The 16421-nt window shown below is 41.3% G+C and overlaps 2 protein-coding genes across 3 annotated transcripts in view; both read left to right on the top strand.

Annotated features, from left to right (window-relative positions):
* The window catches only part of GSTCD (glutathione S-transferase C-terminal domain containing), an 84116-nt gene that overhangs the window by 62093 nt on the left and 5602 nt on the right, over positions 1-16421 (top strand). For both annotated transcript variants that reach the window (XM_069978419.1, XM_069978418.1), the window contains exons 7-10: positions 2820-2864; positions 4800-4928; positions 12734-12867; positions 14016-14046. In XM_069978419.1, the coding sequence (XP_069834520.1) occupies positions 2820-2864; positions 4800-4928; positions 12734-12867; positions 14016-14046 (339 nt within the window). The remainder of the gene's footprint in view (positions 1-2819; positions 2865-4799; positions 4929-12733; positions 12868-14015; positions 14047-16421) is intronic.
* The window catches only part of AIMP1 (aminoacyl tRNA synthetase complex interacting multifunctional protein 1), a 433090-nt gene that overhangs the window by 5210 nt on the left and 411459 nt on the right, over positions 1-16421 (top strand). The gene's annotated exons all lie outside the window — the stretch shown is intronic.

Genomic DNA, 16421 nt, shown 5'->3' on the forward strand with positions numbered 1-16421 from the left:
CAATTGACTTCCATTATTTAAAAAAACGGATCAAAACTAGAGATGAGCGAACCTCGAGCATCCCGAACGTTCGGCATTTGATTAGCAGTGGCTGCTATAGTTGGATAAAGCCCTAAGGCTATGTGGAAATCATGGATATAGTCATTGGCTGTGTCCATGTTTTGCAGACAACCTTAGAGCTTTATCCAAGTTCAGCAGCCACCGCTAATCAAATACCGAACGTTCGGGTTTGGATCGACAGAACCCGAACCCGGTTCGCTCATCTCTAGTTTTGATCCTTTTTTTATAATGAAAGTCGATCCGTTTTTACATACTTTTTTTTGCAAAAAACAGATTGCAAAAACGTAGTGTGAACCCAGCCTAAAAGGTTTTTTTTTTTTCAGGCAAAACAGACTCAAAGGATAATTCATCAGTAGCTGATCGTTCCCCCCAATAAACAGTCAGTGGGCCCCGAAGCTGTTGTCTACATTCGCTGTGTAGTGGTGTAGTGGTTGGACTTGGTTACTGCAGCTCAGCCCGTTTTCTTGAATATCAGCTGAGCTGCAGTTACACTTCACCTCCACTACACAGTGAACGGTGACAATTAGCAATGTGTAGTGCGGGCCCCCCCCACCGATCAGTGACTGATGAGCTGTCCTGTAGATTGCTCATCAGTATGTTTTGTCCATAAAAACCTTTTAATCTTTTAATAACATGTTACACTGTTTATATATGCATGTGAAGGTATTCACATTTTATCACTCTAAAATGAATATTTGATTTACAAATTTTGGAGCACTTGTTTTCTGTGTGGAACAGCTGATTGAGGACTATGGTCCTCACTTAAAGGGAATGTGTCACCTAAATTTAAAATTAGAGCCAGATACTACAATCAGTTTTTTTATTTTTATTTTATTCAAATCTGTTTCAATTTTATGACTTTATTTTTTTTTATTTAACTCTGTATATTATTATGAGGGCTGCCATATTGCCTGGGCTGTATTTAACGGCATTTAGTGACATGCTTTACAGGAAGGCATATGGATATAGACAACAATAGACAGACCCTGTCACCTTCAGATGAATGTGAAACATTACTGAGAACGCTCTGTGATCTTTGAAAAGGTCATTCCACAGGGAGCTCCTATTGGCTTGTACTGATGCCATCTATCTACTGGTGTCACATGACGCTGCAATGCTGTACAGATCACTTTACAGCAGTCTCCTCGTATCACAACAAACACAACAGGAATTTTCAGCTTACTTTTAGCCCCAGTGGTGAGAATAAAAACTATGAGATCTTAGGAATATTTCATAATATTGATAGAAAAATGTAAAATTAAAAAAAAAAATAGATGCTCTAGGCCCCGCCTAGAATAGGCGCCAAAATAAAAGAAGTTTTTAGCCCAAATACTGGCCCCAGAAGGCGGGCAGATCCTTTGATCGGACATGCCTGAATGGAGACAAAACAGTACTGGTGGTTTGGGGGGTGGCAGGGGTCCAGATTTTTTATTTAAGGCTTGCATGCCAGTTTTCTTGCATTAAAAAAAAATTGCAAATATTTGCACAATCCCCATTTTGCTCAAACCTAACCTTTATGACCTTACCGTGTTGTGCAAAAGGTTACTATGGCATTTTTGTGGTGTAAGTGTTGATAACTTTCCCTCTCTGTGTACAAGCACTGGTAACCCAGCCTCCCGAGGTCAATCCAGCACTGACCACTGATCACTTCCACCCCTTTTTTTCAGATAAATCAAAGCTGCTGATAGGTCGCTTTTTTTTTCCTTTTCTTATCTTGAACAATTAAGGAGTTATCTACTTTTCACATAAGTTTTTTTTAAGGGGTGTTAGAAGATGAGAAGCAGATCTGCTGGAACTCTTATATCTGTAATCTGTGGAGAACTTGATGGCCTCATAAAGCACTGCAGTTAGTAGTTTTGTGTATTTTTTTTTTTGTTACAGGCGACTTGCATGTTGCTAAACAATGTTACAAATAGTGGAGTGTTCATGGGACGGGTGTAGAAATACTTACTACCATCATAAGACCTTGTGTCATACACAGACCTATTGTAACATGTGGGAACTATCCTCTCCATTGCCTGCAGTGCAAAAGCTGGTGACTTACATTTTTGTGACCCACTCTTTTTCATTCTAATCTTACAGGAGAAGTCCGGCAAAAAATTTTATTTAAGTATTGTATTGACCCCCAAAAGTTATACAAATTACCAATATACACTTATTACGGGAAATGGTTATAAAGTGCTTTTTCCCTACTTTTACTACTGCATATAGGCTTCACTTCCTGGATAACATGGTGATGTCACTTCCTGGATACCATGGTGCTGTCACTTCCTGGATAACATGGTGATGTCACTTCCTGGATAACATGGTGATGTCACTTCCTGGATAACATGGTGATGTCACGCCCCGACTCTCAGAGCTGTGCGGACTGTGGCTGCTTGAGAAGATGATGGCAGGGAGACACTTGAGGGACACAGGGCGCTGAGCATCCCCCTGCCAGCTCTGGGAGTCAAGTCGTGACATCACCATGTTATCCAGGAAGTGAAGCCTTGATGCAGTAGTAAGTACAGGGGAAAAAAAGCACTTTATAAGCATTTCCCGTAATAAGTGTATATTGGATATGATTGTCATAAATGCAATGGCTTCTTTTACTCCAGGTTGTACGTGGAAACCCAGAGTTAGTATATCCGCATATACATAGGGATGTTAAGTACCTCTATAATAATAATACTGTAGATATCACCAATTGATGTAGTCATCATTTTTCATACAGCTTGTGCACGACTGCCAAATACACACTGTTTTTTCTTGTCTTGCAGGGTCACGTTGGGATTGTTTTGGCATATACGCTGCCATCCTGCCAGGTAAGCATCTGCATCATATAGGACAGCTTCGGACCACACAATGAGTAGGTTTACATGAAAGCATTCTTAAAGTACATTTTATAGCATGTTTAATTTGCTATTTTATGAACTTTTTTTGACAGCTGTTTCTTTGTGTGTCAGCCAGAACGGAAAATAAAATTACATAGTATTGTAGACAAATGGCTAAAAACAAAAGAATCTGGAGAAGATCCAGAGTTCTAGAACTCTAGATCTAGTTTTATTTTAGAGGTTAATCTATTCCTTCTAAAAGAAAAAAAAATATATATATTATTATTAGTTTTTTTTTTACAAAAATTGCTAATAAATCATTGGTGTGCTATGGTAGCCCATAGTGAACATTTGCTTCATTGCAGGGGTGATTCTTATGGTGTATAGGAAAGACGTCATATTCTGTTATTAGAATTTTACCTGAAGATGTAGTACGTGTTTCTAGGAATTCTAATAAAACACGCACCATTCCGTTTCTGCTATGCCAGTTAAAGGCATTGTGATTCCTTCTATTTATAAGTCTTTTGTAGGTATAATAAAGGGCTGTCATTTATTCATTGTCAGTAATATTATCGTTCATATTGCTATTAGATATTTATATTTCTATTAACATTACTATTAGGAAAACAATTGGGGGGGGGCATTTACACGCTCCCTGCATTGTCCGATTGTTCCATGGAATGGAGATTGGCGCACCCGGCATCATCATTCATTATGATGCCAGAAGCAATTAAATTGTTTACATCTTCACACTACTATACTGTCACAGCGTGTTAGTACAGTAACGCACAGATTTAAACTGTTTCAGCACTACCGGTATCAATGAATGATAATGCCAGGAGTTCCGATATCCAGTCTAATTATGTAATGTACAAATGCCCCCTTAAAGGGAATCTGTCAGCACCCAGGCCCTACCCGAGGTGCTGAGAGTGCCCTAGTGAGCATGGCACCTTTTGGTTATTTGTCCGTGGAGTGAATTATGCACAATCTTAGGTCTCCTACTGTAATGAAAAGTCAAAGAGGAGTTGTAGCACACAGTTAGTGCCACACTCTGTCACACCTCACCACTGCTTCCTCCTCCCTCTTCTTCATGAATAATCAATGCTGCCCGGCCTCCTGCTCACTCAGCTGTGAGCCAGTGTGTCTGATTGCAGATCAGTCCTCTGTAGGCAGTTTACACTGAGATATAGTAGAATCTATGATCCCAAGTGTGTTGGAGCTGTGGTCTTGGGGTAACTTTACCTATCTAGAGAACACCAGCAGGTATTTCTTTGGTTTGAATCCCCCGATGGAAATGAAATATAGGTCTTAATTTTTTTTTCTTCTTTTTCCATTATTGTATCATTTTTAAAAGTGCAAATAATTCCCAATCAGATCCAAATTAGTTTTACATTTTTTTAATACAATGATGAAAAAATAAATATATTTATTTTTTTATTTTTCTTATCATTGTATAAAAAAATTAAACTAATTTGGACCTGATTGGGATTTTTTTTGCACTGTTAAAAATGATACAATATTGAGGAGGAAAAAATAAAGACCTATATTTTATTTCCATCAGGGGATTCGAACCAAAGAAACCTGCTGGTGTTTTCTAGATAGATGATTAACCCCTAGACCACAGCTCCAACACAGTTAAGGATATTCAACTATATGTGATTGCAGATCAATGCCTTTACATACATTAGATGCAAATGATCCTCATCAATGTATTACCACCTGTTACTTAATCTCATGTTATAAGCTTTATATTCTGTATAAAAGACCACCGATGTGATGGAAGGAATCATGGGGTGTTTCCCAGCCCTTTACCGCTAAAGTGATTAACCGTATACTTACTGTGCACAGTTTTCTCTATTACTTAGCAAGGAAATGGAAGTTTGTATGTAATACAATAACATAAGACGTTTTGTTTCCTGACTTCAGATAATTCTGATAGAGAGTAAAGAGGAGTCTTTGATGCGTGCCAGGGACAGAAGTAATGGTTTGGGATTAACAAATATCTGGTTTGTTCAAGCCAACCTGGATTACTTTACAGGGAGCTTTAATATTGGGGTAAGTCTCGTGTTATTTCTAGTTATATAGTCTCTTGGTTTCTTGTTGTTTCTAGTTATATATTCTCTTGGTTTTTATATGTTATGTGGTTTTATATACTATTTTATGATAAGCAAAATTTGTCAATTTTATATTGGTTACTTATATTATATTAGGGTATGTTATGTGAAAAAGACTTCTAAATGATAAAAATCTCTAAGGAAATATATAAATCACATAAAATAAAACTGTTTGGAGGATGGTAAAATCAAAATGGCAGGGAAAGGTGAAACCCGCTGAATGCTGCCATATTGGGTTCAAGTTCAGTTATTCTAATGGAAAAACTGTTAATGATTTTTTTTTTTAACAGAAAAACATTGGTGTGCATAACAGTGGGCCTTTACCAACTACCCTTCCCCTTGACCTGATTTGGAACATCATCAGGCACTTACAACCAAGTGCAGATTGTAATACCAAAAATCTAAAATTCTGCTTAACGTCATCCTAGTGTTGGACAGACTACTTAAATGGAATCTGTCGCTAGGTTTATTCTGCCTTAAATGAGGGCATCACAAACTAGCAACAGAAATGCTGAACAGATCGACGTATCACATAATTTTGTTTAGCTGTTCTTCTAATATGCAGGAGAATAGGATTCTTGCCACACCCCTCCTCCCGCCCTCTAGCTGCTAATTGACAGTTGACTGACTATACACAGCATGGATAGATGACTGCCAATCAGCAGCTGGTGGGCAGAGTTTTCTGCTTCTCACGAAAATCCAGGACTACTGAGCTCACACACAAAATGGAGAGGACTACTTATTGTCCATGTTATTCAGGAGGAGATCTCTGGATCAGCTGCACAGAACAATTTAAGTGATAAATCATTCTGTTCAGCTTCTCTGTCACTAGTTTATATTACCCTGAGATATCATGAAAACATAAACCTCCTATCAGAGTCTCTTTAAATTGCACCAGATTGAAGCAGGCATATGATATAAAAACTAGAGATGAGCGCAACATCCAAACCCGTAAGTCTTGCCATTTGACTACCAGTTGCTGAAGAAGTTGGATGCAGTCCTAGGTGGATACAGCTATAGACCATATCCATGTTTTCCAGGCAGCCCTAGAGCTGCATCCAACTTCTTCAGCCACCGGTAATCAAATGCCGAGATTTCCGGGTTTGGACAGACTTGGCTCTCTCTAATAAAACCTTTTTCACAGCTTGAAAGTAGTTCACACTGCAGCAATTGTAGATTATGCATAAACTTCTCCGACTATGGGTATGCTGTATGTACAGGTCAGCTTCCTGTCTTGGTTCGCTACTTGTCTACAGCTTCATATGGGATCTCTTGAAAGCAAAGGAACTCTTCCAAGTAGAAGACACTCACAATCCCTTAGAAGACACTCACAATCCCTTAGATGTTGTTAAAGTCCCATTTGCATGGAGTCTGTGTGTTCTATCTGTTTGGTTTTTTGGGGTTTTTTGGTGTGCAAAGTCAGGAAACCATGTGAATGTAAAGAGGGCCAGATGATGGCTTTTTTGCGACCCAAGACAAAAAAAATCATAGTGCTCTTAGATGTTAGCTCTGCTTTGGGACTGGAGCTAAAAACCATGTGGCATCCACCTGATGAAACTGGTGCAAATGCCTGATGAATAGTAACCCACCTGATGAAAATGGTGCACATGCCTGATGAATAGTCACCCACCTGATGAAACTGGTGCACATGCCTGATGAATAGTCACCCACCTGATGAAAATGGTGCACATGCCTGATGAATAGTCACCCACCTGATGAAACTGGTGCACATGCCTGATGAATAGCCACCCACCTGATGAAACTGGTGCACATGCCTGATGAATAGTCACCCACCTGATGAAACGGGTGCACATGCCTGATGAATAGTCACCCACCTGATGAATAGTCCTGGAAAACCACTTGAAACTGGTGCACATACCATGGCTATAAAAACATTGTATTCATGGATTTCAGTGTGTAAACAATGGAACAAACAGGTTTTAGAATGACAGAGAAGGAGCCATAAGAATTATCATTTATGCCTTTAGGAATCAAACAAGCCGTTACTTTATTTCTTGTATACCAGTAGCATAAATTTCTAGGAAAAGTCATTGCAAACAAACCAAGTACTAAAAACTGAAATCTGTATATTCAGAAGGGCCTATGCTTAATTTGTATCCAAATCCAGCATGCATATAATGTATGTCTGCGGGATATCATCCAATAATCATCCATCATCCTAGTTAATAAAACTTAATTTATGTCATTGCATTGAACATATTTAGTTTGTTACCAGATGGCCGTCTATCAGCCATCTGTCACCCATAGATTACCATGTTTAGAAAAATATGTATTGTAGGTATATGGGTTTTTTTTCCTGGATAGAATAAGATTGCATTATTTTAATATCCTGAGAAATTAGATAGTGTAACTGTTCTCTAAAGACCTAGAACAGGGATGCACAATGGGTGGCCCCTCAGCTGTTGCAAAACCACAATGAGTGGTGGAGTGACATGCTCAGTTGAGCCCCGACTCCTACCGATGTAAAGTGCCAGTAGTGCCATAAAGGTAATGGCTCCTGCCTAAAGTTCCAGCGGTCACATAGGGTTCATTCTATGCGCAGGCAGAGTCTTCCATCCGCCCAAAGTATTGTCATGTTGGAGTCTGGCTGACCATAGAATGGAGTCTATGGGACGGATGGAGAGTGAAGCGGGAGGGGGCGGGGACAAATCTGCTGTAAGCTATCCATATGATTTCCTTAGTATGCATATACCCTAATGGGGTACTGTGACAGGCAATGTTATGGTCACGCCATAACTCAGAAGGACAGTGAAGCTGGCTCTATTATAAGAATGCTGTTGCTAATCTGTAAATGAGATGGTGTGACAGGCAGGGGCACTAGGGACATGGGTAGCGTTAAAATGGTACTCACCCAGTGATAACAGGTTGTCTCTTTCAAAGCAAATGTACAACCTAGATTAGTGAAAAAAATTTCCATACTACCTTGTCAGCACCAGCACCTACATCCTGGTTCATTTTTTAAACCGTCCCGGTTCCTGATATGCAAATCGGGGCACTCTATGCACTAGAGGCGGGCCCAGGTATACCAATACCTCCCCTCTGTGACGTGCCTCTATCAGGATTAAGTCTGGCTGCGTCACAGAGGGGAGCGGATATCAGTACATTGGGCATAGAGCGGCCAGTGCATAGAGCGGCCAGGCGATGTACACGACTTTGCCCAGTATTAAAAAAAAAATCTTCACTAATCTTAGGGCCCTATTCCACGGGACGATTATTGTTCGCATAATCGTTAACGATAAACGATTTCAAACAACCGCTATTGCGAATGGCCTGAAATCGTTCACCTATTTACATGGAACGATAATCGTTACTTATGATCGCTCTTGCGGTCGTCTTGTCGGCGCTATTGCGTTCATTGCTACTGCGAACGACCGAACGTTTTGCGAACGAGCAACGATAAAAATAGGTCCAGGTCTTATTAAGCGATCAACGATTTTTCGTTTGTCATTTAATCGTTAACTGCTATTCAACGGAACGATTATCATTTAGATCCAAATGATGTAACGTTAATTTGAACGATAATCGTCCCGTGGAATAGGGCCCTAAGTTGTGCATTAGCTTTAAGTTCACCCGGCCAGCTACAGAAAAAAATAACTTCTCTGGTCTCTTGTGCAGGATAGGCAGAGTTCATGCAGATTTCCAACAATCTTAAGAGTAGGAGACTTGTCAGCCATGCTGCCCTATTTTAATGGATTGCTCTGCAGGAAACCAGAGATCACTGTGGAGCGACCTGCACTCAGATCAGTAGGTGGATGCTCGCGTTGATTTCATTGCTGTGGGTCAATGTCCAGGAGACTACGACTAGTCAAAAATCACAAAGGCAGAAGGGATAATCCGGGTAGGGGCTTGTTCAGACTACGGAATTCACGGAAATAAAATCCGGCAGATTCCGTTGCCTGTATGCGCTCGCGGCTGCGCACCTCTCCGCCCGTGCCACACCATTCTATGCACGGAGCGGATTCCGCAATTGATGTGATTCTTTCGGCGGATAGCGGAATCGGCCGGCCCATAGAATGGTGCCTATGGAGCCGGCGGTAAGGCGCGTGGCCATGAGCGCGTACAGGCAACGGAATTCGGCGGAATTTATCTGCGAGAATTCCTCAGTGTGAACCCTCCCTAACAAGGCAAAAAGTCTAAAGCACTACAGGGTATGGCTAACAAGACCAGTCACTGGTAACTGTGGCCAGCAGCTGTCTGCTTAAATCTGGTGCTGTCAGACAGCATGGAATGCCGATGCTGAACTGAATGGTCCAGCATTCATGCTGTGTGGCAAGTTGACTAGCCCTGCCATCAGCCATAGCAACGGAGCAACACGTTTGGCACCAACAGCAGAGATCAGGGCCAACACTGGGCCATGGCTAGGTAACTTTCTTGCATTGGCGTCTACTCCAATGACAATCCACATCCCATGGGGTCTGGATGAACCCTGCACAGGAATAGGAGCACCAGTCTCGGATTTCTGCAAACCAGGCGGATCCTCTAGTAAGTTTGTGTTGAATTAAAGGGGTCGCGCTACAAAAAGATGGCCACTTTTCCCCCTACTGTTGTCTCCAGTTCAGGTGCGGTTTGCAATTAAGCTCCATTTACTTCAATGGAACTGAGTTTCAAAACTCCACCCAAACTGGAGACAACAGTAGGGGGAAAGTGGCCATGTTTTTGTAGCGCTGGATAATCCCTTTAAATCTGACACTTTTGAATATGCATTAAACAGAACAAATATATATATATATTGTTTCCGTTAAGCTAGGTTCACACTGCGTTTTTGCAATCCGGTTTTTGAAAAAAAACGGATGAAAAACAGATTGCAAAAACGGATGCATTTGTGTGCATCCGTTTTGATCCGTTTTTCCATTGATTTCCATTATATAAAAAAAAAGGATCTGTTTTTTTTTTGACGGACATAAAAACGGATCCGTTAAATGTATGCTAAAAACGCAGTGGGATCCCAGCCTTATTGAGCCGAAGCGTTTACAACAAAATGTCAGTGTGGAATTTTTCATTTTTTGAGGTCGAGCTTAGGTAAATAGCATATCAGATGAACGCGTCTCGTAAAGACGTTGGAGTGATGCTGACCTATATTGTGGTTTTACCCTGTGATGAAAGCAATCTGCCACGGCCTGTTCTCCCACAATGCCATAGACATATAAGAGTAATGTGCAAGTGAATTCTATCATCATCCAGTCACTTATGACCTTTGAAAACTACACCTCCTCCTCCTTTAAAACGCGATTGTTTGCAAGGAATCGGTCCCCCCAGATCACGGCCGTTCATCATATTATCAGACGAGGCTTTGCTTATTTCTACATTCCTGGAGCTACATTGCTTTATGTAGAATGTCTTCTAGAGATGCATTTATGGCATTTATGTACATATCTTACAATATGTTATAGTTATTTTTTTCCCCACAGTTGATTTACGGAAATAAATGGAAATTCTAGCTACCTGGGTGCAAATGGAGTGTTTTGAGTTTTTTTGTTTCTTTTTTGTGTCTACTAGACACCTCTCCCGATCATCTATTGGAGGCCTGCACTATACAGTGAACAGGGCCGGAAGCAGCTTGCTCCCGTCCTTGTGTAGCAGTGGCCATGTGCAACTGCAGCTTAGCCCCTATTCAAGTGAACGGCAGCTGCACTGCAGTAACCAGGTCCGGCCACTACACTGTGAATGGAGCCAACTGCTTCTGGCCCTGTTCACTGTATAGCGTGGGGGCTTAACAGCTGATCCACAGGACAGGGTGGCCAGGCATTGGCCCCCAGCCGTTCAGTGACTGATTATATATTCTATGAATAGCTCATAAGTCAGTTTTGTCCAGAAAACCCCCTTCAATAGGAGACTAAGGACCCTTTTCCACCGGACAATTATCGTTGGCACAATCGTTAACGATTAACGATCTCAAACGACCGCTATTGCGAAATACCTGAAAGCGTTCACTCATTTCCATGGAACGATAATCGTAACTTATGATCGTATTTGCGATCGTTTTTTCTTCGCTATTTCTTCGCGAGCAGGACAGCACAGCCTGGAGGAGGGGAGTCTGATTTTAGCTCTATGAGGTACATAGGGAGCTGCTGTCAGTAAGTATAATGAGTACAGTTACTAATACTGTATACTGATCTATTTTACTATAAAGTGGCCAACCCCTTTAACTGCAGCATTAAACTATATTTTTAGCATAATACAGTCACACAATGATAAATGATAGGTAACCTAGGTAGCCTTTCCTTATACCCTATGTACTGTCAGCCCTTTGGTACTGCATTTCCAGATGACTGGTTCACTTTAACAACAGTGAACTATTATCTTGAATAGATGCACATGTATTATGCTGCGTTTACACGGACTGATTATCGTGCGATGCTGATCGAATTCGAACGATAATCATTCCGTGTAAACGCAGCGAATGATCATACGACGAACGAGAAATCGTTCATTTTGATCTTACAACATGTTCTTAAATCGTCGTTCGCAAAAATTCGCTGATCGTTCCGTGTAAACAGTTGTTGCGCGAAAATCCGTCCGCTCGCAGCCTGGCCCCCCGCTCATCCGCAGCCCCCTGTGCCGGCTCGATCGCCGCCCCGATCGCCACCCCCGCCGCTCCGATCGGCATCGTTTGAAATTCCCGACTTCCCTCTTCAGCCAATCAATGCACGGCAGCACTGATTGGCTGAAGAGGAGCCGTTTGAAATTCCCGGCTCTCCTCTTCAGCCAATCAATGCACTGAAGAGGGGAGCCGGGGATTTCGCGACGACTGCGATCGGAGCGGTGGCGATCGGAAAGGGGGGGGGGGGGGCGATCGGAGCAGCGGGGGGGGGGCGATCGGATCGGCGCAGGGGGCTGCGGTTGACCGTGGGGCCAGGCTGCGGATGAGCGGGGGGGCCAGGCTGCGAGGCCGCGATCTTCAAACGATCGCAAAACGATTTTTCCGGACGATATATTGTACCGTCTAAACGCTGATCGTTATGAAAAAAAAAATCGTTACTCCGACATCGTTAATCGTACGATCGGGCCAATTATCGTTTTGTGTAAACGCAGCACAAGAGACGCTCGGCAATTGAATACAGATGCCTGATTAAGTTGGCTGCCACGGACTTGAGTCGTGCTCATCTCTAATATATATGGTCACAGAACCTGCCCTAAAAATGGCTTTCTCATAGTTATAAACTAATTATTAATATTTCAAGACAAAATTGCTGAAGACTTAGAGGTTCTTGGTCTATTCTTAGAGCTAAGTGACATCTTTATGGGTAATCCAGAAGTATTTGGGTCTAGTCTTGTATATTAGGATCTCCTGGCATTTATAGCGCTCCGTCTGCTTGCAGGGATTAGTCTATATGAGAAAGCTATTGTTACTTTCCCTGCTCCAAGATCATGTAAGCTCCTACGAAAGCCCTCCTGTCAGTCTTATTCATAAGTATTAATCACTTCATATTGTATCTGTATGTACCCTAGAGAAAAGAGGAGGAGGGGACGGCTGGAGTATGCTAAGCCGTTATTGGCAGACCGGTTTATTCGGAGCAACCCCAGATTAAGGAAGGTGACAAACAGTCCATTACCTGCAAAGAGCTCGTAAACCCCATACATCATGTCTGGCTTATTGGTTATGTCAGGGTCCTTACTAATGGAATTGTTTTATGGGGTTTGCCCCAAGGATTTATATCATGTTGGTCCAGATTGTATATTTCCTGCTTTGTGCAATAATAATATCCCTGGTTGTGTCCTTTGTAGGTTGCGCTGCATGCATGCGGAGTGGCGACAGATATGGTGATAGAGCACTGCATCGCTGCCAGAGCGGCATTCGTCATCTGCCCATGCTGCTATGGCTTTATCCAGAATACAGTCAAGACCACGTTTCCACGAAGGTAAATGAAACGAATTGTCCTTATTTCACATATAAAGGGATAAATTCTATATAGTGATAGCATGCTGCTAGTGTGGGGTGTATGGGAAACAGATTTATGTCTGGTAATAGTTTATACTCACTGTTATTAATTTTCTGTTCGACCCTTGGTAAATGCTTGTTCACGTCACCATTTTGCCGTCCGTCACACTTGTATGTTTAAATGCATTAAAGCCTATTGCTTGATGTAACTCAGACTTTAATGGGTAAGGCATGGTATAAAAGTACATAACGTTTGATTTCAGTTTTGCCTTGTTTAGGTCTATGGTTTTTTGTTTTTTTTTGTGGAGTGGAATAGCATAACATAATATAACACTTAAAATAACATAACATAACATAACACTTTTCTGTCAGTAAAGAAGTCCAGCAAAATATTGTATTAAACTATTGTATTGCCCCCCAAAAAGTTATACAAACTTCCTGGATAACATGGTGATGTCACTTCCTGGATAACATGGTGATGTCACTTCCTGGATAACATGGTGATGTCACTTCCTGGATAACATGGTGATGTCATGACCCGACTCCCAGAGCTGTGCGGGCTGTGGCTGCTGGAGAGGATGATGGCAGAGGGACACTGAGGGACACTGGGCACTGGAGGGACATTTCCCGTAATAAGTGTATATTGGTAATTTGTATAACTTTTGGGGGGCAATACAATAGTTTAATAAAAAAATTTGCCGGATTTCTTTAAAAAAAATATTTTTTAAAAAACCCTATGTATACGATTTGATTACTACAACTTTGATTACAAGGAACAGGAATAAAAATTTAAAAAAAAATACATCTGTATACCAATACAGAAATGTATTGCTATACATTTAAAGTATACATAAAAAAAATATATAGGCGTGTGCAAAGAGTTGCATAGGTTTTTTTTTTAGGTATACCCCTGACAGATGACAGGGAAAATCTCCATGTGAATTATTGCCTGCAGAATGGTAAAATATTAGTTACACTAACCTAGTAAAATCCTATCATGCTGGCCAGGTGACAAAGTAATAGCGCTGCCAGCGCTGATTCATGACTTTTTATACTAAGATATTGTAATAGATGGGGGAATATTGTCGCTAAATCTATTAAATACTTTTTTTTTCCTTTTAATTGCAGTTGCCGCTTTCAGAATGTACTATCTTACAAGGTAATTTTCTCATATATATATATATATATATATATATATATATATATATATATATATATATGTGTGTGTATTGTTTACTTATATGTATCAAACAATTACAGGGATTTCCTTTTGACCAATCCACAGGAAAGATGATTACTAGATGATTACTGGATGATTCAATCACGAGAACAGGGCTTCTGGGCCCCTTTATCCTTCTCCTTGCATGACATTGAGAAGAATGGGGTGATGGTCATTTATGTGTGGTGCAACTCTAATCAAAGCCTATAAGCCGAATGGAAACAGCTAGGACAGTGCTTGGCTGTTTCCATCAGCCCTACAACTGATACAGTGCTTGGCTGTTTCCATCAGCCCTACATATGATACAGTGCTTGGCGGGGAGGAGGCGATACCTCCTCCTGCGCCTCATTTGTCATTTTTTACACTTGCTCATATGCGTAAATCATGACGCAACCAAACAAAATTCATTAAATTAATAATGCAAAAACTTTATTTCATCCATGATTCCCATAGTATCCCATAAAATCAACACGGTGGAGGGGCGTCATAGCATCAAGATTTCATAAATATCACTGCATGTAACAGGCAAGGCTAAACTGATGTAAGAAATAAATAACAAAATGCTGTATATACCAAACCTAAAGTGCAAGTGCCTATAAATAAATCCATACACATTTGGTCTTGAACTATCAATCAAAGGCTGTATTGCCTATACCACATGGTCAATGGACCACTAACAAACAGCACATAAGCGCCCACATGTTGCACACAAACCCCTCCACCTCACAGTCCAACGCGTTTCGCCAAATCTTTCGATAGTAATCGAGTTTTGTAGGTGAAGAGATTGTGAAAAACAGGCCCTTTGGAGAATTAAAGGGAACCTGTCACCAAGACAATGCTATCTAATCTATCACCATTATGTTATAGAGCAGAAAGAGCTGAGCAGATTGATATATAACTTTGTGGGCAAAGATTCAGCATAACTTGTTGATTCAAATTTTGGATCATTCTGTGATAAGGAGTCCAGTGGGCGGTGTCACTTAACGGACTAGACTCTTTAGCATGGAAACATCAGATATTTCTATCAATAAATCAGTTAAAAAGTTATACAGAATATTTTCCCATAGAGATATATATCAATCTGCTCAGCTCCTTCTGCTCTATAACATGATGCCGATAGCTTAGGGAGCATTTTCATGGTGAAGGGTTCCCTTTAAGTAAAAAAAAGTTTGCATTTACACAAATGCATTAGCCAATGAGACATAGGCATCGGTACAAAGAAATTGACCCTCGTGAGGGGCTTCTACCAACAGGTGAAATACTGACCAAATACATCAGTACCGATGAAACGTTTTCCCCGTATTCTCATCCATTTTCAGCGTAAGAGATTCGACTTAGTTAATATTGAATCTCTACAGCCAGGTCTTCATTACGCCATTGCAGCTTAATGAACAGAAGTCCTCCCTGGACATATCATTAATAGAACAATAAAAACTTCTTGTTAATCCCTTTAAGTAGTGTGGGAGGTTTCATTTTCCTGGGGGGTCGCCGACCTCCTGGCTAATGAATTCTCAGGCGAGGAACTCTTTAGTCAGCTTAAGCTATTTTGTTGTTGTCTTAGTAAGTCAGCCAGGTCATATTCTCACAGCTAATGCTCTCATATGATTTGTGTCTGAAACTGACTGGTTGCCAAGTATTTCCAGCTTAATCCTAAGGCAACAGTGTAGCTGTACATAGTGCAGAGCACTTCTAGACCTACAATTGCTGGTGAAGAGATGCTTTATAAAGATCTGAAGGCTCCACTACAGCTTCTAGAGGCAGGATCTCAATGGCATTGTGGGAGATGTAGCAGAAATGTAGATTATGCAGTATATTCTTGGGTCACATAGCAGCCTTGCGGTCGGTATTCCACATCATCATTTGTAAGGCAAACCTACCCAGAGAAGACCTTAAAGGGGTAGTGTGGCGCTAAACAATTATTCAATTAAATAACACACATTACAAAGTTATACAACTTTGTAATGTATGTTATGTTAGTGAATGGCCCCCTTCCCCGTGTTTCCCCCCACCCACGCCACCCCCGGAAGTGTAGTGCTCTATACTCACCTGATCCGCGTCGACCCCTGTCCGCCATCTTGCGACAATGATGTAATCTTCGGGCAGCCGGCCGAACCGCTTCGACCGTCCCTCGTGCCGACCGCCCTCAGCCGCGATTGGCTGAGCATAACTCAGATGACGCAAGATGGCGGACGGGGGTCGACGTGGATCACGTGAGTATAGAGCACTACACTTCCGGGGTTGGCGTAGGTGGGGGGGAAACATGGGGAAGGGGGCCTTTCACTAACATAACATAGATTACAAAGTTGTATAGTTAT

Source organism: Dendropsophus ebraccatus, chromosome 7, assembly GCF_027789765.1.
Source record: "Dendropsophus ebraccatus isolate aDenEbr1 chromosome 7, aDenEbr1.pat, whole genome shotgun sequence".
NCBI lineage: Eukaryota > Metazoa > Chordata > Amphibia > Anura > Hylidae > Dendropsophus > Dendropsophus ebraccatus.